At 38.3% G+C, this 26,272-nt stretch overlaps 1 protein-coding gene across 1 annotated transcript in view; it reads right to left on the minus strand.

The window, feature by feature from the left end:
- Window positions 1–26,272, minus strand: part of LOC106670715 (Down syndrome cell adhesion molecule-like protein Dscam2) — a 548,059-nt gene that overhangs the window by 33,351 nt on the left and 488,436 nt on the right. The window contains exons 3-4 of the mRNA XM_014401282.2: window positions 10,202–10,342; window positions 967–1,146 (exon numbers count right to left, since the gene is read on the minus strand). Of these exons, the coding sequence (XP_014256768.1) occupies window positions 967–1,146; window positions 10,202–10,342 (321 nt within the window). The remainder of the gene's footprint in view (window positions 1–966; window positions 1,147–10,201; window positions 10,343–26,272) is intronic.

Raw genomic sequence — 26,272 nt, forward strand, 5'->3', positions numbered from 1 at the left:
TTGAAAACGTCGACCAACTGGTTGAGGATCGAATTTCTTTTATTTCTATCGTGGTAATATAATCATTGTCCACCACTTTCATAAACATGGTAAACTTTCATACAATTCAATCACCTCAACAATAAAATCTCGATTGGATGTCATTACCAATAAAGAATAAACGTTTTTGACTTTTTGAGAATGTACGACGGAGATGTTTGCTCAGTGACAGAAAGACGGAGACTGCGCCAAAAAAACGAGGGTTTTCCCATTCACGACCAGGCCACCGCGCCAAAATCCCCACCCTCCACGCCAGATTTTCCCATTCACGAACGCGCCATGCCGTCGTCGCGCCGTAGATATTTGGAGTGGCGCGATGGAGCTTGGACCGGTCGAATATTCGGCACAGCCGGGCACGCCAGTTCAGTTTTGCCATTGACGTGGTTTTTGGAACGGCGTCGCTCCGTTTGGCCTGCTTGGAGCGATCGTGAATGGCCACCTTAAGGCACAGCCGGTTCAGTTTTGCCATTGACGTGGTTTTTGGAACGGCGTCGCTCCGTTTGGCCTGCTTGGAGCGCTCGTGAATGGCCACCTTTACGCGCGGCATACGGTTCGATGCACAATGCGGACTCGACCACTCGGAATGGGGAAGCGGGGAGTGAGGTTCGTCTTGGCCCCCTCGGGGCTGGAACAGCTTCTATACCAACTCTTGAGGCTGTAACACACATTCAGTCGTGAGCAGAGGTGCGTCTTCTCTCATCTTGAGAATCAAAACGTCCGGTAAGACCATGAGCGAGGTACGGACGCTAAAGATCCTCATTGTCCTTTTAAGGACGACCGAGTATTTGGGAACGCACTGTTGACGGTCCAGAGTTTCAGAATCATTTTAATATTCATCAGAGATAAATATTGAAAGGCAAAATAAAATCTAACAAGTTCAGTTATTAAACAATCTATAATAGAATTTAGAAATACAAGAAATCTTACCAGCTCGTAAATGGACATCCTTGCTTATAATGATGCCCAAAGGATTGCTTGCTCTACACTTATAAACAACGTTGTGGACATCGTGCCTGTAAAGCTCAGCAGGGAAGGGCGGAAAGACTAGAGTGCCGTTGCTGAGTACCTCGCGCAAATCCGGCACCTTCGTTACCGGGCTGCCATCACCTGAAAAAAAAATCATTATCCGTGTTGAAAATAATATTACAAACGTGTAGAAGTTGCGCAAGTGCTGCTGAAGGGAAAGGAGGATGGAGTTTGGGACTGATGATCACGATTTATAATCGATATTTACCTAAGTCGACATCGAGAAAACTTACTTGTACTGATTCTACGGTACAAAATTATATCGTAAATTCAATGATAACTCAAAAGATTGGAACTTTTTAACTATAACTTACAAACGACTAACTCGGGCCAAACGGCAGGTACTAGGTACATCCCTCAGACCGCCAACTTTTTAACTAACTGAAGACTAATTGAAATCTGCAAACAAAGAGCTGGACGATTCCAGTAACAACTAACCTTATGACGGAAGATTACATTGGACCAGATGCGTTTTATGCCATCATTCCTCCTTTCCATATCGCAATGACGACGGATCATGGGCCAAGTCAGACGAAGAAAAGTTTCACTCCTCGCCCACCCTTGTACGGACGACCATTGAAACTGCCCGGAGAATTCTTCACACCTATTACTTCCGTATCAAGTATGGACAAAACAATCATTCTTTTAAAACAGCAGATGGCCAAGGTACGAGACGCATCGAACAATAACAAAGTCTTTGTACCAGCACCTCAAGACGACAACATACGTCTTCCTACGACAAGAGGGACTGAAGAAAGTACTCCAGCCACCCTTTTCAGGGCCACAAAACTCCCAGTCACTAAACACGCTACTCAGAGTACTCGATATTCATCTGGATATTTGGGGATAAGCCCTATATTTGCGCTAAAATATTAAATGTTTACACCAGATTGCGTTTTCACTATCTGAGTGTACTCGATATTCCTTGCGGTGATTGGGAATAAGCCCCTTCATTCACACACTCATACATACTTCACCAAAGTACTCGATATTCCTCGGGGTAATTGGTGTTAAGTCCACATTTGCGCTAATAAATACATTCACACCATACTTCATTTATACTACCCCACAGTATTCGATATTCCTCGGGGTAATTGGTTTAAGTCCACATTTGCGCTAATAAATTACATTCACTATACTTCGTTCACATAACCCAACGGTACTGGATATTTCTCGGGTTAACCTAGTGTCCTGGCCTCCCTATTTTCGCTGGTTCTTTTGTGTGTTCCTTTGGGGGTGTCACTACCCCAAAAGTAAATTAGATTGAATATAATTAAACAAAATATTCGTATTTATATTAGCTAATAATTTGATGCCTTTGTGGGCCGGGTGCCATCTTGGTTATCAATGGTTTCTCTTCAAGCCTCTGAGAAAATTCCTAGAAGATCCTAAAAGAGATCCTAAGATTTAATTGTCAACAAAGTCGATTAGGAAATTAAGTAGTCATTAATTCTGAAAGATGGGCCACACGTTACCAAGACATTCCTCACTAATGCTCCTTTTTTTGAGAAAACCTTTTGAGATAAAATTCCAATTTTTTTCATTTAAAAAAATCCTTTTTGGCGATATTTGGTTGATATTTGTAATTCCCAACAGCTTTAGACAAAGTAAAGGCGTGAAATAATTACCTGTTTTATATGTTTGATTGATTTTTCAAGCAAATATTCTTTACCCCCTCCAAAAAGCCATCTGTTATAATGGAAACACGTGCAGTTAAAATTTGAAGTCATTACGAATGGTAAGTACCGCCGGAGATCGTCTTTCTGATGAAATTAGCGTAAATCCAGTGACATTTAAGTTATTTCTACCCTTTTCGTTTACGCCACACGGCTCACCTTCTTTTCTTGTTCTTCGCACAGGAATGTATAAACGTAAATCCACAGGCGGTGAGAGGACGGGAGGTGGAGAGAATTCCTTTTTCTCTTGGATCCTTAATAGTAGACACTAGCGAGGGTGAATCGGTGAAAAACTGGGTCAATGGCAATCGTGTTGAGGTTTAATGCACACCCCGCACAATGGCGCCACTCCAAATTGAATTTGTTTAAACAAAGTGTACGAACATAAACGAAACGCTCGAATGGCTGCAGTTTGAAAAATACGAAAAAGTCAGAAGACGAAGTTTAGAGTAGAACCGCGGTCAGTATTGGTCTACTGTACATCTCCATTGTTGATTAGAGCTCTCATGAACGTTTTACCTGATCCCAAAGCTTTTTCGAGTACTCTCTAACTATCCTTCAGGCCCGGGCTTTTCCTATCCAAAGAGTCGGAATCTTAGCCTGCATAAGCTTTCTCACCAGAAGACATATTCCGCTATTTCTTCATGTTTCTGCTACCCCAAGTCGCTATGCCTCCAGATTCTGCAGGATCAAGTCAGCAGTTCTATCATTCTAGTCCTGGCTTAGTAGCGTTAGTTTGTTTCTGTCCTGAACTACATTCCAATTGAGCGGAGGACGTGCTTTTAATCGATTATCTAATGAATCCACGTTTTTGGCAGTATGGCCACAGAAGGATTCAGGGTCAATAGGTGTTTTCTCCGTACTTTCCTTGGACAATTTATCCGCCTTTTTGTTGTCCCCTTGCCTTGAGTGCCCAGATTCTCCCAATGTCGACAGAGCCATAATGTAATCCCAAACGACTTTACTATTCGAGTAGAATGCTGTTCTTCTGTTAAAAGTACCTAGCGTTTTAATATCCTAGGCATATTGTTCATTAGCCACAGTCTCCACTTGAAAGACAGTGGCATATTGCCCATATATTATATAAATTGGGTAGTGTTATTTATTAACCATGCTAGTCTCTAAGCAGTACTGAGGACCTTGACTGCCCTTAGCTGTACTGTATTTCTGACTGCCACAGGTCAGAAAAAGAAATGAGAACGCGCAGAGGACCGGCGATGACTAAGCTGTTGGTCGGCCCCTACACAAAATCTACGGAAAAATACCCAGACGTAGTAATGATTTCTCCTCATTACATCGCCTATAAACAAATAAGGGCCTGAATGCAAATGTTGAGTTTATTCTAAGTTAAATTCAGAGTTATAGATCTTAGAGTAAAAAGTTTTTAGTCGAATTCACAATTAAGACCTGAGGCTGTGGAGGGTGGCGGGAGTTAAGTTGAAACAAACAGGTCATTAGCAAGGGTGCAAAGGGAGACATTTGAGGCGGTTGACAGTTTACTTACCCCCCCCGAGCATTATTTCTCTCCCTTTCACTCACCCACTCTTTCTACCGATCGAGCCCTTCCGACACTCTTCCAATGAGAGAAGGTTGCGTTTCCTTAAGTTTTTGGAAGACAAAATCAAGGATTTAATTTATCACATCTTTATACTAAGCATAAACGGATTGTTGAATTTTAATTACAGGACAGCAAAAAACTAAATAAAGATATATATATAGTAGATGATGGGGTGGTCTGCGGGTTGGCGAACTCATGTTGAACCGGCACACGGGCACTACTGGGTCTGTCTTCACTCGCGGGTTTTTTGTTTGAGTTATTCAAACGCGTTTCGGCATTACGCCATCTTCAGTGAAAAACTGTCTGTCATTCAGTCTGAGTGGGGTTTATATATTGTTGCGTCCGTCGCTTGTCGCTGGGGGCGTTGCGTTAGGGGGCGTGGTCTCCGTGCTCGTTGGTCGGTCTTGGTGGCGGTTATTTTCATTGTCAGTTATTATTTGTGCGTTGTCGGTTTTTTGTTTTTTCCTGGTGTTGGTTGCGATGTTTTGTTCTTCTGAACGTTTTCGTTTTTTGTTATGGAGTGTTTTTAGTGGTGTGAAGGTGGTGTGTGATTGTGAGTTTGTTTGTGCGTTTATAAGTTTTCCGTCTTTAAGTGTTATTTGTTTGTATATCTCGAGGTTCTCCAGTATGTTTAGTTTTCGTCCTTTTTGTGCGTTGTGTATTAATGTCATGCTTGTTTCTATTGTGTTTGGTTCGTGGTTGTAGTGTATTAAGTGTGTGGCGTAATTTGATTTTCCGTCATTGTCTCTGAAGGATCTAAGATGTTCTTTGAATCGATCTCTTAGTTTCCTTCCAGTCTGTCCGATGTAAGTGTATCCGCATTGACATGTGATGCTATAAACACCGTTGTTGTCAAGCGGGTTAGTTGTGTCTATGTTTCTTTTTAGTAGTTTACCTGTGTTATTGTTGGTCCTTAGTGCTGTTTTCAGTCCGAGTTTGTTGAACAGATTTGTTAGTTTGTAGGTTTCTTTTCCTGTGTATGTGAATGTTGTCCATTTGTTGTTGATTTGTGTTTCGTTGTTTCGTTGTTTTGTTTTGTTTTTTAGAAGTTTCTGTATGGTGTTTGTTTTGTATCCGTTTTTTATTGCAATGTTTGTTATTGTTTGTAGTTCTTTGTTGTATTTTTCGGTTTTGAGTGGGATTGTTTTTAGTCTGTGTGTCGCAGTGCTGAAATTTTGTGTTGGACAGACAACTTAATAAATGCACAATCCAACCACCCACACCAACACAAACTTTAAACACAAACAAGTAAGATTTTCTTGGTTCTGTAAATACTGATAAATATGGCGTTTACAGATAACTTGCCTCTACTAGTGAAGATTAATCACATGTACATAATTTCTCAAATGACAGCTATGAATAATGGAAAATTAGTTGTATTTCATTGCTAAAAATTTAATTTTTCGGTTACAAACGGTTAAAAAATAAAAGATGCAAAGACCCTCTTGGTACAAAATTGATGTAAGCTGCAAAGCTTCAAAAAATTAAATGAAATCCATTAGATTTCGTGGTCCGATTGACCAATTAACATTTTTCAAATTAATATTTATGAAAGGTATTGGTTGAGATAAAAAAGTCAGCGTCACGAGCGGGATTCGAACCCACGACCTTCGGTTAAATACGCCGCTACTCTACCGCTTGAGCTATCGTGACTTCGAAAAATGGCAAAAAGAGGGAAAATTCGAGAGGTGAGGTTGAGATGGGAAGTGGTCGATCGGATCGAAGTGACGATAGCACAAGTGGTAGAGCACCGGCGTATCTAGCCGAAGATCGCGGGTTCGAATCCCACTCGTGACGCTAACTTTTTTATCTCAACCAATACCTTTCATAAATATTAATTAATTAAATTAAATGTTGAAAATCCAGTAAACGATGTCAGATTTGCATTCTTTCGCAAGGTAGACAGAATACTTTATTTAATTTTTAGAAGCTTTTTGTTTTTCCCTATGCTAAATTCTGTACCAACATATCTTTTTTGTTTATATCACTTACATTATATTTTAACTTTCAAATTATTAATGACTATGTTTTTGCAAATTGTTTACAACAGAAAAATAAAATTTTTAGCAAGTAAATGTTATATTTACATTGGTGACAATTGACCGTTGAGAAATTCAGTACTGTGTTTATTGGTCGTTAATAGTGCAACTTTTCTGTAAGCTTTTCTGTCAGTATTTACAGAACCAAGTAAATCTTACTTCAACTTCAGACAAGAACTTTTCAAACTCGTAAAAGTTTCTTTTCTAAGTGATTTTGTATTTCTTTGCTTACGGTAATAATACAATACAAATGAAACTTATGGAGGTTTCATCATTCTTTCCATTGATGTAATGTAATTTACAGTTTATGGGAAAAGTTGGGTTTTGTGGATTAAAGTTGTGAACGGTTGAAGTAACCTGAAAAATGAAATTTTTCGACTACATTCGAGAACCCTCCCTGAGACAAGTCTTTTTAGTCCAATTCGACGTATAGGATAACCCCTGAAATATTCACGGGATACCCTGTACATTCCAAAACTCGGGAGACCAAGACAAAAATAAATACATAAGCCAATTATCGCACAAAAGTAACAATAAAGTGCCTGCACATAAACATATAAATTAATAATTGAAATCATAATTTTATTGCTACAGTGTTGTTGGCAATGCGGGTCAGATATCGGTTTTGTCCCTCCAGACCACTGAAATTAGGCTCCAGGTCTATTTGTCAGCTAGTATTTTTGTCCCAAAACATGCGGTTTTTAATTTAAACACACATTCATTCTTAAATAAATTCGTATGCACATTATCATTTACTCAATGCGCGTGGATTTCTCCAGAACTGTACACACAAACTGTAAAGCTAATCTAGTCGATGAGGTCCTCAATATTAAACCATCGGCATCTCAAGCTTCGTACCTTTCATTTCGCCTTTTTCACTCTCTTTCACGCCCATCTGGAGATCGTAGAGCAAATCTAAAGCAGATCAATCGTCTAAAATGGCTGTTTTCTCGAGCAAATGGAAGCCTTGCAACTCTGTGTGTTTTGGTCAATTCTGGTCCCCTTACAGGGCAAAAAGCCATTAGTTCTTACTGCTTTAATTTTCTTCGAGCAGTGCGTTCAGAAATTTGGAAACCTCGAACTTCCTGGTGCTGATGAATCTCTTGATCAACTGATTGCCGGTTTCTCAAAATTCTCAAAGTCGAAAAACGGTCATCCTGTGGTCCTGTTACCCTAGGGTGTCCAGAACCGAGCCTTCTATGGTAGGACTCAGTTTATCGAAAACGTTTAACCGCGTCTCGCAGTGTTTCGTAGGGAACTCCGATGGCAATAGCCGCATACCCGATGGAACGACCATCAGCAATAAGTGCCACACCACGCGCAACATCCTCGGCACTTTTATGTTTAAAAATTGAAATTAAGAAAACAAAGATGAAAACTAAACAGTTTATTGCTTCAGAATTCAAATACTGAATAAAAATTTTAAATTCCGTAAAAATTAAGCATTGAAAAATCCTTTATGGATTAAGTTTTGGATTAAGTTTTTACCTTTAATTGATATTCCCAATTTAAAACATACCATAAACAAATATTTACTGATAAAAACAATGAAACAAATTAATGGTAGAATTTTTGCTATCGAGAAAATGAAAGGAAAGTCATCAGTACTGTCAGTGTATAGTAAAACTAAAAGAATTGGCCAAAGCCCGGCCATGTGGCCGCCATGCAGAGAAAGGTTGTTCAATGTGCCCTACACATTCTTTGGCTCCATATAAAGAGCGGGTAGGAATGCCGCCCGATATAAGAATTGTGTCCGACCAGGGCAGCCAATCGTTGGGTCTCCTAATCCGATTGCTGGAGGAAACGGTTTATTGTGATAATAAAACCTTTTGTTTATTGCAAGTAGTCCTATTGTTGTATACACTAAATACGGTTAACTATGATTTGAATGTTTCGTGAGGATGTATTTATATGCGTGAATGTGTGTAATACAAGAGTGTCGAAGGCANTGCGATGATGGCATGACGGTTTTGTTCAAGGGTGCGTTCCATCTTGGCGTTATTAATTCTCAATAACAACTGAGTAAAAGAATTTAGCATTATATCAAAGGTAAACAATAGGCAAGAGAGCATGGTTCGCCAGGCGTTTGTTTGGGATTATTTTCAAGGTGAATGATTATAGGTAGAGTTGCTAAAAGCTCATTGGCTACGACATGGAAGACGAGACTAACGTTGAAGAAGTAATAAACTAGGAGATAACTTGTAACCAAGGTCACCAGGTATTTAAATAAGAAAGAATGAGTGAAAGAAAGTGTGTGTGTAGGTTAAAATAGACAACTCTAACTCGTGACTGAAACGACATAGACTCGGTTCGGCACATGTATGTACTCAAGTGCAGATGTGGGCAGAATTAAGCCTTTATAAATTTAAAAAAAAATCAATAACACTGAAAACACTCACAAGGGGTCACTACTGTCATGAGGTCACCTATTTCAATGAAACATTTTTGGTAATATTAGGTCAAAAAATATGAAACACGTGTCTAAGGGTTCCGTCGAATGGAAGCCAAGAAATTATTGTGATTTATGAAGACTTTATGGTACGTGGTTGTGTAAGGTTGAAGCAATCTGAAAAGTGAAATATCTCCTATACAATAGAAAATCAGACTTCGGATAATAGGCTTTTTTATCCAATTTGACATGGAGGATGACCTCCTGAAGGATTGACGTCCATTCACGACATCCTGTATAGACGGTTATGTGGAAGATTTTATTCAATTGCATATTTCGGTGGGACATCTAAAGGAGAAATAAAGCTAAATTTTATTTGAAATTTGAGTAGCATGTTGATATGTATAATTAACGGGCACACAAAGACACGAATTGCGCTTTGGACGTAGTTTTATTAGACCAAGAGGCGAGACAGTATCAAAGTGTAATTGAAGTAAGACGGAAGGACAAATATGATTTTATTTTAGCGCTTCCTATTATGAGCTGAGGCAAAGAACATTTCATGATTTACAGAGACTTAACCGTTTATTGCGCAACTTTGCCTGTGGGCAACACCAAATTTAGCAAATTTTCTAAAGCTTAGCTAATCCCATGATTTTAAGGAGAGTAGAGTGTTTTTATTTCACTGTTTCATCCCGTGTATTGGCAACACTGATATTTTTGGTGCCAATCTAAAATCTTCTTCTTGAAACCTTCCACCTCCATCATGGCTCTTCACTCCACCACTACATCTTTTATCGATTGTTATGTTTGCCAAAGGTAAAATTATTTATATCCAGTTTATAATTTTCTGGCCTAAAGTTACTAAATTTTGCTATTTTGTTTAAAGTTGGCAGGAAACCCCGTGAGATTAGGGCGGGAGCAGTGTCGTTCCTGCTATGTTTCTGCCCGTGTATTGCTAACACTGATTTATTTGGCACCAATCTAAACTCTCTGAAAAAATTTAGTATTTAGGGGATTTCCCGCTAAATTTTTAACAAAATTGCTAATGTTCATCTTGCTCTAAGATAACATTGGACCATAAAGGGTTAAAGTCAGACCATTCATTTTTATTCCAATGTCTCTTAGATATGGTTATTTTGGATATGGGTCTAAGTTTGTTGTTTTATACTGAATCATTATAAGTTTCGGTTTGGGCTGGTGTGAGGCAAGGATGTGTGTCCGAGAAGCGCTTCAAGAAGAAGAGCACGATTTAGAGGCAGTCTATCAGTCTACCTGATGGTAAAACGACTCCTAGGTTAAAAAAAAGTTCAGTGAAAACTCATCTCTTTATTCTCACATTAGTTTATCGATATAGTGGTAACCTTTTTAATTAAACTGCTGTCGAACTGCCAATAAAACGAAATATTTTATAATGATTAATTGGATTTATCCATTTTTGTGATTTCTAGTAGGATTTGTATTGATAAATTACCTAGAACCCAGTCGATCTTCGATGGAGGACTGCTGTGTGCTGAACAGTCGATTTTGGCACCGGAGCTGTTGGAAAATTCAACTTTGTGCGGAGGTTCAACTATGAAATGTGGACCCTGCATCTCGACTGACAGACCGAAACCTGTAAAAAGACAAAAATTTAAATTAGTGTCATTATTTAAAATGCCCCGGGCAATAATTATTTTACGCATAAGTGGGAAGTAATAATGAACAAAGAAAATACATATAATACTCACATATTTGTACTAATTTTACGTATTGATATATACACATACATATATGTAATTGATATCTTGTTTTTTGTTTCTTTTTAGTGTATATTGCGGTTGAATGTATTTATTAGTGTGAATGTGTAGCGTAGACCCATTGCTGGTGGTCGACCCCATTATTAGAGACCTGGAGTCATCGGCAGGTCAGAGGCCGCCGCCGGGTTCTTGCATTCGCCGATGACATTACACTAACCTGAAGTACATCCGACAGGGCACAAACCATGATGAATAGAGCCTCCTCGCACTTCTCAAAGTTCGGGCCAAAATCCAGAAAATCACTCTGCCTTTACATGAGGCGGAGAAGGATGGCCGGCTATGCGGACGATCCATGTCTTACTATAGTGCGGAAAGGCGATTCGCCATATCCCCGCACAGGTAGATTGAATACCTATTTATACAGTGCTTCTCCAAAACTGGCCTGAATAGGGACGCCGCACTCGAGGAACTAGAGGTAACGTTTGACCTTGAACTCCGACGGAAGCTAGACCTGGCCAAGAGATTGATACCGAGGAGGATCTACCGTCTAGTGATGGATACTCCATCTATCATTTCGCTGGAAAGGCTGGGTGGGGTCATTCGGAGGTGGGACTAGGAAATATTCCACCTTTTCTGGGTTCTTCTGCTGACCCATGTATCAGGCGGCTATATGAAGTTAACCGGGGGTGGGGACACACCTAAGTAAGGCGGCAACCGCCTTGATTTGGCAAAATGGTCCACCACCTATGAGGATTTACGTGTGCTGGCGAGACGACTGTATTGGGTGAGATGGAGAATTTGGCGGCCTTGGTGGAAACGGGTCACTTTGCTAGCGACGCTTGGGCAATTGATGGTTTCATGACGGATCTTTGATTGAGAAGTCTAGGTTGTTTTTGAGGTTCTCCGTCCTAATCGTCGGTCTCCGTTACTCGGATACCCGATCGCCTTCGAAACTCCTCTCCGAGCACACGATGAGACTGAATCCCAGCCGGATATCGCCGCCCAGATGAGGAGGAATATTTATCCCGGCACTCGCGGTGGCATATTAAAACGCAGGCCTCAAGGCATGGAAATACTCGGTGTTAAAGGAAAGCCCTCACGGAACTACACTAGAAACATTTCCTTCAAGCAACTGGTGTTTTATTAGTGGTTTTCGGGATTAAACAACTCCCGAAAATCGTCCTCACCCTTTCCCTAACGGCCTTGAGGCTCTCACAATCCTTCGGACGTATAGAGAGTGAAGCTTTTCAGCTTCTCGTCCGATGAACATACTAACCAACAGTGTCGTACCCTGGCAAGTCATACTGATTACGATTGGCCCTGAGATACAGGCGAAATTGAGCAGTGGTGGACCCGCACCAAAGGAATCGTATACAGTCGGAAAGTAGTTGAATTTTTAGTTGACCAGGAAAAAAATCGTGTGAGACGGCCGAAGGCGAAATTTGAGTACTCCATAGACCTATAATTATATTAGTTATTTAGAATGTGTATGCCTAATTGTTTAATCTTTTTATATACAATGCAATAAAACAATAAATTTTTATTATCGTTGTATTATTGTATTTATGTCGGTTGCCAATTTTGTTAGAGACTCGTTTCGACTGTAAGACGTATATTTTTTCCATTGATTCGGAATTGCTATGCTCAATCTTGTTTTTCACCTCGGGAGCATGGCGTTTTATGGCCTCTCAAATATCGACGTTGAGATGTGAAGGTACAATTTTAGGTTCTTCTCTCACTCTCCCGGCGTAAAATTCCCCAGGGGGTTGTTTCCACATGCGCCTTTTCCCTTCAAAGCTAAAAAAAGGAGAGGGAGAGAGAGAGAGAGAGAGAGAGAGAGAGAGAGAGAGAGAGAGAGAGAGAGAGTGAGAGAGAGAGTGAGAGAGAATGCAGAATGTTCAGTGGTTCAATTCAATGTCGGGAGGATTTTCAAGCGATACGGTTGAATAGGGCTCGTTGAAAATAAAACCTAAAAGACATTTTCTAGGATAAACTCGGGTTTTCAATTTATCCATGTAACAGTAACAGTAAAAACTTATTCTCTGATAATTATTTTTGATGCTTTGAATGATTTATCAAACCTTCATAATTATATTATATTGAAAACTTGAAATAATGACAAAAACTGATTCATGTCAATATATTTTTGTTTTCACTTGTAAATTGATTTCTAAGGACAAGTATTTATCTGTGATATATGCCATGAGAAACGACCCAATGCTGGAACTCAGTGTGAGGGAGTAAAGGGTAAGGCCTCGAGGCAATCGTCGGTTAAGGCGACGAAGAGACTGTTAGAGCAGTATGGTTAGGATCAGGTTGGTGTGAAACCTTTGGAAACGAGAATGGATCAGTTCGTTGACAAAAAGAATGCAATGGTCGTTGTGGATAGTTGAAGGAAATTTGACAATTTGTCTGAGGACTTTTGATTGGAATGGTTGGATGCGCTGGATGTTGGATGGCTTGGCAGAGCCCAGAGAAGTAGGTATCGAGGGCAAGACTGTTTTTTTTTTCAAAGTGAACGTACACTGAGATTATTTTTCTTCATTCCAAATTTCGTCTTCCACTTTTTGCACCAGTCGTCGATAAGCTCGTGTTGTTGGATTTTGGAGGTGCTTGGATAGAATTCGATTTAGAAGACAAAATTGTGGTATCGTCCGCATAGGTGGTATTAGGGTAGCAGTTAGGTCCGCAATGTAAATGATGTAAACAATGAGATCAAGAATGCTGGCTTGTACAGGTCTCATTTCTTTCACGTAGCAGCGGTCGGGAAGGTAGGATACCTTAACATAAGGCAAGACTTCTAAGTTTTCAAAGCATGCCCGGGTGCCTTACCCTATCAAAAGCCTATGCATCCAACCATTCCGAACGCACCCAAGCAATACTCCATGCTTTCTAGAGCAAAGTACATGATATCGACATTACTGAAACTTTGTTGGATGGTGGGAACGGAATCCGAATTGATGAGATGGAGTGATTTCATAAGTATCTACGACGGGTATTAAGAACATTAAAAGCAGATCATCAAAGATTTTGGACATTACAGGGAGACGGATGACGGTCTAGAAGGACATATGGTAGGGAGATTTGTGGGTTTTAAGAATGAAAATAACGACCAAATATTTCCAAAAGAGAGGATAATGAATGGTTTCGTAGCATGGCACTATATTTAGTCGCTAAGATAACCTTTATGGGAGGTTTCGAAGAATAAGGAAGGTTATTATCATATCATGTCATTATCCACTTGGGGATTTGTGAATATGTAACTTAATTCAGAAGGATGAAAATGGTTTGAGAGGGAGATGAAGTTGGTATAGTAAGGTTATACCTGTTGTGCATGAGGAGCATCATTTATGCCTTGATGATGAGTAAATGTGTATGTGAGCTGCAAATATGTTAGATTGATCTTTGTCGCTCCTGACCCTTGATTCATTACGTAAACGGATGGGGAGAAAAAGCTGATATGAGTCATATTTTAACAGTTTTTTTGTAGCGGTCCAGATGAGCTGTTTCAAGTTATTTGCCGGGAAGAGGACAGTTAACAGGTTGAGATTATTTTCAACTAATTCAATGTATATGTTGTTTTATTTTTTCAGTTTATGTTTTTCTTTTTTTTGAAAATGAGACATCGTTCCTCCTCCAACAAATGTAAAAATGTTATTAAAGCATTAAAAATTAATTTTGTATAAATCATCTTGTTTTTCAACGATATACCAACAGATAAACTCGATTGCGTGGGTAAAGGCAACATGAGTCAAACTAGTCGGTTTAACAGTGGGTTTGATTCTACCTCTAAGCGAAATGTAGAACTAACTTGACAGTACTAAACTTGGGAGAAACAAGCTAACAGCTCTCTCACTCTCACCTCAAGAGTAAATTAGCCATTCTTGTCGCCTGTCTGCTCACGTGTTTTAATGCCGCGTGTATTTAAGAGATTATGCAAAAATAGCTTTTGTTGATTGCTTTCAAAGAGACGCTTCGTTAACTTCTTCGATAAATCTAAGCCAATTCAAAGCGCGTGAGGGTAAATCTTGATGCTACTTTTGGATGTGCCGTACAACTTCTTACTATGTGCTTTGGCGATAATTACTAATTTATGTGAATAACGGAATGCTCACTCTATTTCAAATGCTTGATTCAATTGAAATTGATGATTATTTTAAACAACTTTGAATTTTCGCACGTTTTTTGAATAAAACCATTCTCAATTGTCCCATTCAGGATAGTGAGCGTGATATCTAGTAAGGAACTGAGAGCGTACTATTACGATCCTGCCTTTATTCCGATACCGCGAGCGTGATATCGCGGTCTTGCTTCCAGTGAGGTACTGAGAGTGTGGCATCACGATCCTGCCTTTATTCCGATACTGCGAGCGTGATATAATGCTCTACTAGTATCTCTCTTTTAGACTGAAGTTCAAAGAAGCAGTGTGTTGCTTTAAAATAACCAACGGCTTTCTAAATTTCTCGCTCTCAGTAGCGCTAAAATTAATAACTTCATTAGAAATCTTGTAGGTATGTGCGCGATATTAAGCTCTCAGTACCTCCTAAATCCAAGAACACCTTGCGCTTATGAAAGGGTCTGACACTCGTGCATGCTTTGTGAATTTAATCGCTTCCATCCACTCCTTGCAGCAGAACTCTGCGGTTCTGTCAAGCCATTCAACATGCTGCTCATCCAATTCTTCCAATCAAAAGTCCTCAGACAAATTTCAAAGCTCCTTTCTACGTCACCCATTTCACGATCCACAATCATTTCAACATTCCTTTTGTCCATTTTTGATTCCTAAAGTCCCACATCAACCTCTCGCTTCAACCAATCTCGAGCCCTACTCTACACATTCCCATCGGCCCATTGACAGGTTTCTAATGGCATATGTCCTCCGGCCTTAGTATTAGTGCTGTGAACGTGTGAAAAATGATATTATGATCACATTGGTAATATGTACTAATATGTATAGTCACGTGACTATAACCCTAATCTACGTGACTATTATTGAATAAAGGCTGGTCGATTGCATAAAAGATACAATTAATATGTGTAGGCTACAAATAAAAACAATAAAAAAAACGAATTTTCGGTCTGCTCAAAATACGCATGTTTATAATATTGGGGTTTGCGTTTTCACTGAGTGGAGTGTCGGCCTAGTAAAAGTGACTGTTCTTTGTCAAAAAATACTTAATAAAATAGTTGTTTTTGTTTATTAATTGTCTGGAGGTAGTTGGAAGGGCTCATTGTACACAGAGAAATATCGTTGGGCAAAGACTTTCCAAGTGTTTAATCCACTCAATAACTTGTACGATATGTTTACAAGCAAAATAATAAATTATTATTATAAAAAGGAAAAGAGGGACTTGATTTTATTTTGCGTCTCGTCACAATCCAAAAAAAGAATTTCAATATGGGAATCTCGTGAAGACGAAAAAATAAGGAGGAGGAGAGCCCAGCCGTACTTAAAAGGCTCAACAAGTGGTTTAACAATTTATAGGCCATTCTGCTGATAATACGAAGAGTGAGAAAAGAGAAAATATATCCCCATTTCCTTACATTCATATGTGGAGCACACTTGATAAGAAAAAAGATTTATAACCGGAGAGAAAAAGGGGACCGGTTTGATATCTTCAGGATTTGGAACATCCCTTTATCAGACATGTACATTAATTATTTTTGACACCACCAAAGACGGGAATACATCAAAAGATGTCCTACACGCCACAAGCAAATCGGTTAAAATTAGCTAGAAAATTAACATTTATTACCATTGTTTATGTATGACCCCGAAGTGTATATCAAAGATTAATACCTTTGATCAACAAATATTCGTCAGTTTCTATTTTTAAACCATGCAAACGAAAACTGAAGTGCCTAAGTCGTGAAATATGCTCAAAATATTGCAAACTAAACAAAAATCCTTATTCTATCGGATAGTAAAAGTTCACTGCTAAAAATAATGCACATAATATTCAAAACTTCATCGCATCCCATAATTATAGAAATAATGAACTGATTTGGGTTACTGCGTATTGTGGAATTAAAAACAACGAGATTGTCGATACCCTCGCCAAACAAGCTATAGTTGAAGGGTCAGAGGCGATCGACTTTAAAATGGCGATCTCGGATGCTTTCACTGAAAATAAAAAGCTACATAGAAACGTATAGCAGGTTAGGTACTCTGAGTCCCCAAAGAGTAAATTTTACAAAATTTATTCAGCCAGTAATACTGTCATTACCGTGGAATCTAAGAGTTTGTTTGCCAAAGACTTTGCAAAACCAGTACCTCCATAAAATTGGATTAAAAGATAGCCCGAGATGCGATGAGTGCGGGGACAAGGTTTTTAATTGTAAAGTATTAACATACCTTAATTGTAAAGTATTAATTTTGTATAGTTTTGTTCATAATGGAACATGTAATTAATTATTAGCTGCCCAAGTTTTGAAAGGAAAATATAAATTAAATTAATAATTAAATTTAAAAAATTATCACGTTTATTGCCCCTTCCATTTAACTATTCAAAGATGTTGGGATACTCATACTTTTATTCAAACTACATTATTATTGTCGTTATATTAATTACGACATACTTATTTTAATATAAACCAAATTAATCGAATCAAAAATTTATTAGTTTTTTTTAAATTAATTTTAATTCCCTAATTTCGTGGTCCGCTTGACAAATTAATACTTTACAATTAATTAAAGTTTTTAGTTGAGATGAAAAAAAGTTAATGTCAAGAGAGGGATTCGAACCCACGACAAAAATATGGCAAAAGGAGGGAAAACTCATAAGGTGGGGTTGAGATGGGGAGTTGATGTCCGAGTGGATCGAGGTCACGATAGCTCAGATGGTAGAGCAGCGGCGTATCTACTCGAAGGTCGTGGGTTCGAATCCCTCTCGTGACATTAACTTTTTTTCATCTCAACTAAAAACCTTAATTAATTGTAAAGTATTAATTTTAATAGTTTGAATGAAAAGTGATCAAAATATCGGAATACCGTTTTTTGGTATAATGAATTTAACTAACAATTGACTACACAGTTTTGCTCATAAAAATTTAACTAACTATTTATTACACGGTTTTGCTCATAAAATTTACCTAACAATTTATTTCATGGTTTTGCTCATAAAATTTAACTAATAATTTATTTCATGGTTTTGTATAGTTTTGTTCATGAAATTACACCTTTTTTCGTCGAGTAGTGTCAGAACAGGACACTCATATTTTTGTAGTTTATTTCAAACTAAGTATATGTAATATTGNTGCAGCGGGTGTTTTCCCGCTAAAAATATGATATGTATAAAACAGTTAGCATGTCTATGGCTGCAAAGCGGCTAATTCAAGGAAAAAAATACTAAAATATAAGAAAGGATCGAAAGAATTATTTTTAGTCGATTCCGAAGAAACTACTTTAAAATCAGGTTTTAATATAGTTTCCGTTCCTGTTAGGTCAATTCCCAACATAAAAACCGACTGATTAAACCAATTGTTAATAATAAATATTACATTCAAGAAGGAATTGTCAATATGAATTGTAATAAAGGAAAATGCATAGAATATTCCAACCAGCTTATGACCATTTGTCCTTAGCCGATGGGAGTAGAATAATTTTGAATCAATTTTTGAACGTAAGAAAATCTCTCGTTCCGATGATCTTAAGTGAATAATACGAGAAATTCCTCAACTATTACGTAAAGATCATAAGAATGAGGAAGAAAGATGTAAAATTATTGATTTAATTAAAAAATTTCCGGAAATACAATAATTAAACATGCTCAAGGCAAGACTAATCAAGTAGCGGACGCACTTTCTAGAATAATAATTGATCAACCCATGGATACAGTAAATGACTATAACGACCCACAAGAGGTAACTGACGAATTTCTCAGAAAATGGAACGAAGATAATAATAAAGATAATAACGATAACGGGAGTCTTATAACTAGTCATTCACAAGAAAGCTCAAATCAACAAGTAACAATTGTTGATGATGATAAAATTCTTAATATCCAACGTAATCAAATAATGTCAATTAATTATACTTTTTATCTCAACCAAGACTTTAGATAAACTATAATTAATTGAAATAATTAAATATGTCAATTATAACCGGTAAAGATATAAGGATATATATAATCAAATAATTTTCGAAAGAGGTAACAAGCATCCCAAATTGACAAAAATGTCGGCAAAACAAGATTAACCTTTTAATCCAAAATTCAACCGTTACCAAACAAAATTTTGAAGAACAAAAAGAAATAATTTCAAATTATCATATCGGCAAAATGAATCATCGTGGAATAAGTGAACGTTTTAAACACATTCGAAAGACTGGCCGTCAATGTTAAGAGACATGAACGAGTACATTAATAAATGTCAAATTTGTTTAAAAATAAAATATGTAAGGAAACCAATTCAGAATATAAAATTACACCAACCCCAGAAAAGCCGGTGGAAAAATTGCGAATGGTTAAGTTTTGCTACAATCAACAGAAGTTTCTAACAATAAAAGACTAAAGCGTGGCCGTAACGGTTTAGGCGTTGACTGTAAGGCAAAGGTACCGGGTTCAAATCCAGCGGCCCTGCTTTCGAACTCGACATACTCATACTTACAAATGNTGGAAATTGGAACATTCAGAAAACATTTTCCTTTTTTAAAATTCTTCATTTTAGCTTGAATCAACTTGATTGAAACCTACATCCGCGTTAGATAAAATTAAAAATAGCTCCTTCTTATAGGAAATTTAATGCAGAATTCAAAAATATGGTTAAAAATTGGAACAGATGCTCTAGATCTAAAAAATGGCAATTTATGGTTTAAAGTCGAGATTTTTTGAAAAAAAAGGTTAAAATTACTAACTTCCGACTGGATTGAGATAGAACAGGACGGTTGATTGCATTTTACTCTATTTAGGTTGTACTATAACCCAATTTTTTCGGGTTCATACTGGACCACCTTTTATTTCCGTGTGAGTTGGGATTATATAAATCAGTAAATCTGTAACTCAAACAGCTTTGTCCTGGATGATCCCTCTTCTACGAGTGAAATCCCCCGAGGGGCGCCTATCGCCAGTGCCCTTGATACATTGTGAGCGTTTGAGTTAGTAAGTCGTTACGAGCCTAAACTCTAACGAGTAGATCGAAGTGTATTTATTATTAAATTAGTTTGTAAAATTAATAGTTCGCTTCAATCAAAAAAAGTTTTAATTAAATCATGGAGGCAGCTAAATTTATTAAAACATCTTAGCACGCAGTGAGATGACGCGATTGAAACGGTAATGTTTTGTCAAAGTACTGGCGTTTCACAGTGAAACGTATTTCAGAATTGAAAAAAACGAAAGCTGGACGTGAGGTTCCGATGTAATTTGTGACCTTATCCAAATATGCAGAATGTAAATCGAGGAAAAAAGGTCGCACCACTTATACAGGCGACAAACGAATTCATACAAAAACACGGCCACTCAGCATACTCGATATTCCGCTACTACTTCAAAACTACTGATCTATGTATAAAAAACTGGGGAGGGGGAGTGAGGAATATTATAAATATTCAACAGAAATTCGATTAAAGATTGTGCTGAAAAGAAATCCTACCAAAAAGTTGGTATAGTTGCTAGAGGTATTGAAATCTACCGAAAATGCTAGACAAGTAAAATATATTTGTTAATATAAATTTTTTGTTATTTTTGTTTGATATTTGGACTTACTTTGACGTAATATCAGAGGTATTAATAATGGACCAGTAGAAGTTTCTTTTCAACATTGACCTAGGTCTACAGGCTAGGAATACATGTCTCTTTCTTCATTTAGACACCTTGTCTTTGTCTTAGATATTTGTCACACGGGAAAGCCACTGCTCCTCAGCCTGGCACACTCGCACGGGGAGTTGTTTTTTGGGGTGTAACCGTACAGCTTTGCAGCGAAATCACCCTGACCAGGCAAAAGTTGGTGGATATGTTGTGGTTAGATCTATACTCAGCTTAGTTGAATCAGTCGGATGATCGTTTACGTCCGGACCGACTTCCAAGGTGTCTATCAGGTAGTAACTAAGATTTTACATGTCACATCCCCTGGCGAGGAGGTACAATTCTTGCCAGGTTCAGAAGTGTTCTAAATAAAGCATGTGCTTTGAAAAAGGCAGTTTTATGGTTCCTTATCACTCCCGGAGAGATGGAGAAGGCACTATCTCCGGCTCCGGTCGGCCGACTCCCTCCAGGTAAAGTACAGGTTGTTATCAAACCACGACACTACTAGTCCACCTCAATTGTGGTCTATTTGGAGTTCCACACTGTTTGCACCCCTTGTCTGTGGGGTGCGGGCTCAGTAACCATTATCAACGTGTACAGTCCCATCCTCTATCTTCGCTCAATACTCGAGAAGATACCGTGCCAGAATAGACTCTTTGTTGAGGCGTCTCTTCGCCGCTACCACTGCTTATATATTTTGCGGCTTCGCTTCCATTGTCAACTACCATTTAGCTCACAGTTAAGTCTGGAGTCGGTATAGTTAACAAGGCCGTACCATGAACGCGCAGGGGATTTACGTTCTGTAGAGCGCATCCTGTGCGTCCACGTCAGAGCAGTATATAATAATGCAGACTCACAGAGTGCTGAGTGGGCCTGCTTTTGTTAGGAGCTACGTATGTAGCCCCGCCGAATCGACCAACTTAATTCCCGCGTATGTCGTTATTCGTGGTTACTGATCGTTCTGCCTTTATTCTTATTATAACATATTCTCTTATAGCCCATCTTCTTCCCCGTCATACTCCTCTTTTATTTCAAGGTGCACAATTATTTACGATTATACTTATATTATTGTTGAGGAATCAGGATGGTAGGTATTAAATAAAAAAAGTGAAAACCAAGTGGGTACTTGTCTTTGGTATTTTTCTTTTGAACTATTAAATAAATAAATATACTGAAAAATAATTAAGATTGGTAACTAACAATTATTTAACAACAGGCTGATAGGGTGTTCCCCAGTTGTGAGGGAATCCCTGAATTCCCTAGCAGAGAGTGAGTGAATGAGTGAGTGAGTAAGTGAGAGAGAGAGAAAAGAGAGAGGGAGAGAGAGTGAGTGAGTGGGTGAGGGAGAAGGAGNGCGGGAGAGAGGGAGAGAGGGAGAGAGTGAGAGAGCGGGAGAGAGGGAGAGAGGGGTTATCACCCGTTATTGTATTCTGATGTTGGGCGATTTTTTCAAATAAATCCCCACCTGCCATGCAAAATTAACTATTTAAATAAATTAGCAAGTTACTATGAACTATAAACTGATTTTCATATCTGCTATTCAATTTTGACTCTTGGAAAGGTGAACACCTTTGAAAAGTCAATAGTTTACTGCCGAGTTGAAATGTCATGACTAAAAGGACACGTTCTGAGTACAAGTTAGAAGCAGACACGTAACCTAAATGTCCCTTTCCCCCCTTTTAGAGTGGTTATAAATTGACTACCAGGGGACGGCCGACAGCACACTGCATCCAAATGGATAAGGGAAAAGGTTATATTAAAACCGTCGTGAATTCCATTGAATTAGGCAGAGGATTTGGTTTGGCCAATGCTGATCACAGTTACATATTCTTTTCCTCGGAAAACCAGTTTGATAAATTAATTCAAAAGGTTTTATTTCAACTCGAAATGCCTGAAAAAATGTCATTAAAGGACAATAATTTTATTAATTTACGCTTTCATCATCTACCTTTCTAAAAAAATTAATATGATGAAGTTGTCTTGATTAAAAAGTAGACATTTTTTGCAAGCTATTTTAAACTCAACATAAAAATTTAGTCCCACAGGATTTTTATATGAAAAAAATGTAGCAGAATTTGATAGAAATCATAGTTTGCAGTAAAGTAGTAGGGATCCCCACAGTGCAGCACGATATTTTTGTTAAAAATTTACTAGTCATTAATCAAAGTTTCTTGTCAAACTTTATCGGATTTAATTAAATTTCAAAGATTTAAATGATCTATCTTTTACTAATGGGTTTTTCTCTTCGGATTTGAATTTTTATGATTTGGCTGGTAGTTTTGAATGGTGTGAGTATGGCGTCTCCAGAAAATTGTAATAAAAAAAGGAAGAATTGAATGTATGGGAGGGTGTGAGTTCATTAACTATTTGTGAAAGAACAATAATGTTTATTTATTTATGATTTGACAAATTACAGTACTCCGAACCGGAAAAAATTTCAACAAGTGCGAATTTTGAAGGAAACAAACAAAATGTTATTAGTGGGAGAGGGAGTGAGTGAGTGAGAGAGTGTGTGCGGGAGCGAGAGAGTAAGAGAGAGGTAGGGCGAGTGAGTGAGAGTGAGTCAATGAGTCAAAGATCAAGACGAAAATTGGTGTGACGCTTTTGGAACCGGGAATCAGTTTTGTTCTTTGTTGGCAAAAGGAATATGGTGGTTGTGGATAGTGAGTTTAGTGACGTAGTCTTCAATTTGTCTGAGGATTTTTGATTAAAGCCCAGAGTTCCACTATGTCCAAATCGGTCGCAGTAAAGCCTTGCATCAGGTTAGTTTAGTGTTGATGGATTTCGGTCCTAGCTACAAGTCTTGCTAGTAGTTTAAGCTTCTGTCAAATTGTCTCTTAAGTCTTTTTTTTCTTACCACAAGTACTCCTTGCGTTAGGGAATTTATTTTCCACCTGCCTCCCTTCAGATTACAGGTCTTTTAAACATTTTATTTACAGAGTTTTGAAATTGAAATTATTATTATTATTTATGATTATTTGAAAGTCGTGAGATGCGGTCTGGTGTGACGTAGGTTTTAAAAAAACATTTTCTTTATCGTGCCAACGTTTCGATCTTTATTGAGATCATCTTCAGGGCCTGGGANATTGATGAGAGGGAATGATATTATAGGTGTCAAGGATTGGTATTAAACGTTTTAAGAGGAGTCGTTCTAGGATTTTGGACATTGCAGGAAGCAGGCTAATAGGTCTGTAGGATGAGATCTGGTTAGGGGGTTTGTGAGATTTAGGGATGAGAATAATGACGGAATATTTCCATAGGAGAGGGAAGTGAGTGGTTCGTAGGATTGCGTTATATATTGCGGTTAAAAATAGGATGGCCTTGTGTGGGAGGTTTCGCAGGATACTGAAGGTAATTAGGTCATGGCCAGCGGATTTTCTGCGTGGAGATTTGTGGATACGGTATTTTACTTCAGATGGATGAAATGGTTTCGGAGGGTGATGGAGAGGAAGTGGTATGTTAAGGTATTGCATTACTTGTTGTGCGTGAGAGGTATCATTTATGTCTTGATGAGGAGTGAAGGTGGATTCTAAATGGGATGCAAATAAGTTTGATTTCTCCTTGTCATCTCTGACCCAGGATCCGTTCGGTGATCGGATGGGGGAATTGACTGGGTTGTATTTTAATATTTTTTTGGTAGCGGACCAGAGGGAGTTATCTCTTTTTTTAAAATAAATATTAACTAAAAGAATTACTTTAATTTAAACAATATTAAAGTCAAAATAATTTATGAAATAAAAATATACAGTGGAGCATACATCGCTTTCTTTAAGATTAAACCTTTTCAAGCATACAGCGTTCCTCCCCTGTCCACTTAATACCTGTGCCAGCCTGCAGGTGTGGGATAGTTTAATGTATTTTCTCGCCTTTATGCTCTTCGGCTGCTGACGTTATCCGTGTCCCTTGGGACGTCATGAAATGTAATAGGCAGGTACTGATCTTCGGCTGCCTGTTTTGCCAACTGGTCAGCTTCCTCATTTCCTCTATTTCCAGGCTGGGCTTTCACCCATTGCTTATATTCCATCCAAAAGCCCTCCAACATGTCTGATTCCTTCAACTACCGGTAGATCCGATATCTGAGTAATTGCCATTTCATTGTCTGAGTTAATAATTAATGTTCCCCGGCTATGCCACATGTTGCGCTGAGAGATTATGCGGTATCCATTTATGAGTCTTAGTAGCATCACTCCTTAAATCTTTCGTAACCTTTGCACGTTGTACTACCTATTTAACACATCGGACCATACAGGAGCAGCATAGATTATTAAAGGTAGTAAGGCTCCTTCGTATTGTATTGCTAAAGCATCACTGCTTATACCCCAACACTTTTGCAGATCTTGAATGAGTTCCAATTATTTGACTCCCTTATTACAAACATATCCCACTTGTTTATCTCACCTCGTATACTTGTCAAAGATAATGCCCAAATGTTTTAATTGGTTACCACTTGAAGCATTGAACCTTGTATGTAATGTTCCTATTTCTTTTCTTTATATTTGAAATTTGCACGCACTTAGATTTTTCTGTGTTAAACGTTATCATATTTGATGCTGTCCATCTCTTAAGTCTTTATAAGGAATCCACCTCAATCTACTGTCTAGGTATTTGACTTGAATGCAAATCAGTATCTTTTTGTTGTTGATGTGCAGTGGATGGCAAAATGCTTTTCAATGTGAACATACACTGAGTACCTTTTTCGCCATTTATTCTTCGATAAGCTCATGATTTTCTTGGAAATCGGAGGACGTTTGGATAGGATTGGAGTTCTAACTCCTCTAGGACAAAATTGTGTTGGGGTGATTAGGTAGATCGACAGTACAGATGATTGTCACCACGCAAATGCTGATATTTAAGTGATAAATATTTCCATTAAACAGGAAGGAATCTGCGTCGGTGGCCAGCGACATGATATAAAGGAAGGGACCATGAATGCTCCTTGTGGTACGCCCGCTTGTATCGGTCTGCTTTTCCGAGAACTTGTTGCTGCAACTCACTCTGAAACAGCGGTTGGTTAGGTAGGATTTCGGGATAAGGTAATAAGGAGTGAGAAAGTAACCGTTTAACTTTATAAAGCTTGGGGTGCCAGATCCCATCGAAAGTTTGGGCTATATCTAGAAACACACCCAACTCTAGTGCAGAGGAGTTGATGTCATCTACTCTGAAACCTTATTGGATCGTGGAATGGATGAGGACGGAAATCGAACTGGTGAAACCGTTTTATGTGTATCTAGTAAGGGTACGAAGCGTTTTAAAAGGATTATTTCAATGCGTTAGGACATTGAAGGTTAAAGGTTAATGGGTCTTTAAGACAATAGGTGGCTGGTGGTTCGTGAGCTTTAAGAATGAAAATAACGACCAAGTATTTCCAAAATACAGGATGATGAGTAGTTCCGTAGCATGGCATTATATAATGTCGTTAAGATAACTTTTGTGAGAGGTTTCGAAGAATGAACGGAATATTTCCATAAAAGAGGAAAGTGAGATAAAAATTCTAGCTTGGTTTTTATGTGATATTTGTTTTAAACATTGCCAACTGTTTTCAGCAGATTTTCTCTACGCGGACGATGTCAAGAGACAGCCGCTGGGTGTCCTGGAAAGACAAGCAAGGCGTGAATGAATAAATTAAAACCCCCGGTGATGGATTAGAAGTGTAGCGTGAGGGAAAACGGGGCTCACAACAGGGCGTCTGACAACTTCTAATCCCACTCCCTTCTTGGACAAGGGGTAGTTTAATTTACTCTTTTTTAAACAGATTACAACATGGCTGGCACTTTGTGGTATTTAGGATGTGGAGCATTAATGATTCCTTCTCCGTGTTAATTCGATAACGCGAGAGTTGCCATTGTGGAACTATGGCCGTCTAGGAAAACGATTAAATAATGTTCGGAATCTGGCATTTCAAGTATGTGTTTAATGCTTACGTGGATATACGGGCTATGCAATTAGGATTTCTATCTCAATACCATAGCTTACTTACTTACCCCAGGATACCTTTCCCAGTACCCATATATTTTTCAGATATAAAAGTCCTTTTTTTGTATATCCATTATAACGAAAGAAATATTT

Source organism: Cimex lectularius, unplaced genomic scaffold (assembly GCF_000648675.2).
Source record: "Cimex lectularius strain Harlan isolate CLEC.00 unplaced genomic scaffold, Clec_2.1 scaffold107, whole genome shotgun sequence".
NCBI lineage: Eukaryota > Metazoa > Arthropoda > Insecta > Hemiptera > Cimicidae > Cimex > Cimex lectularius.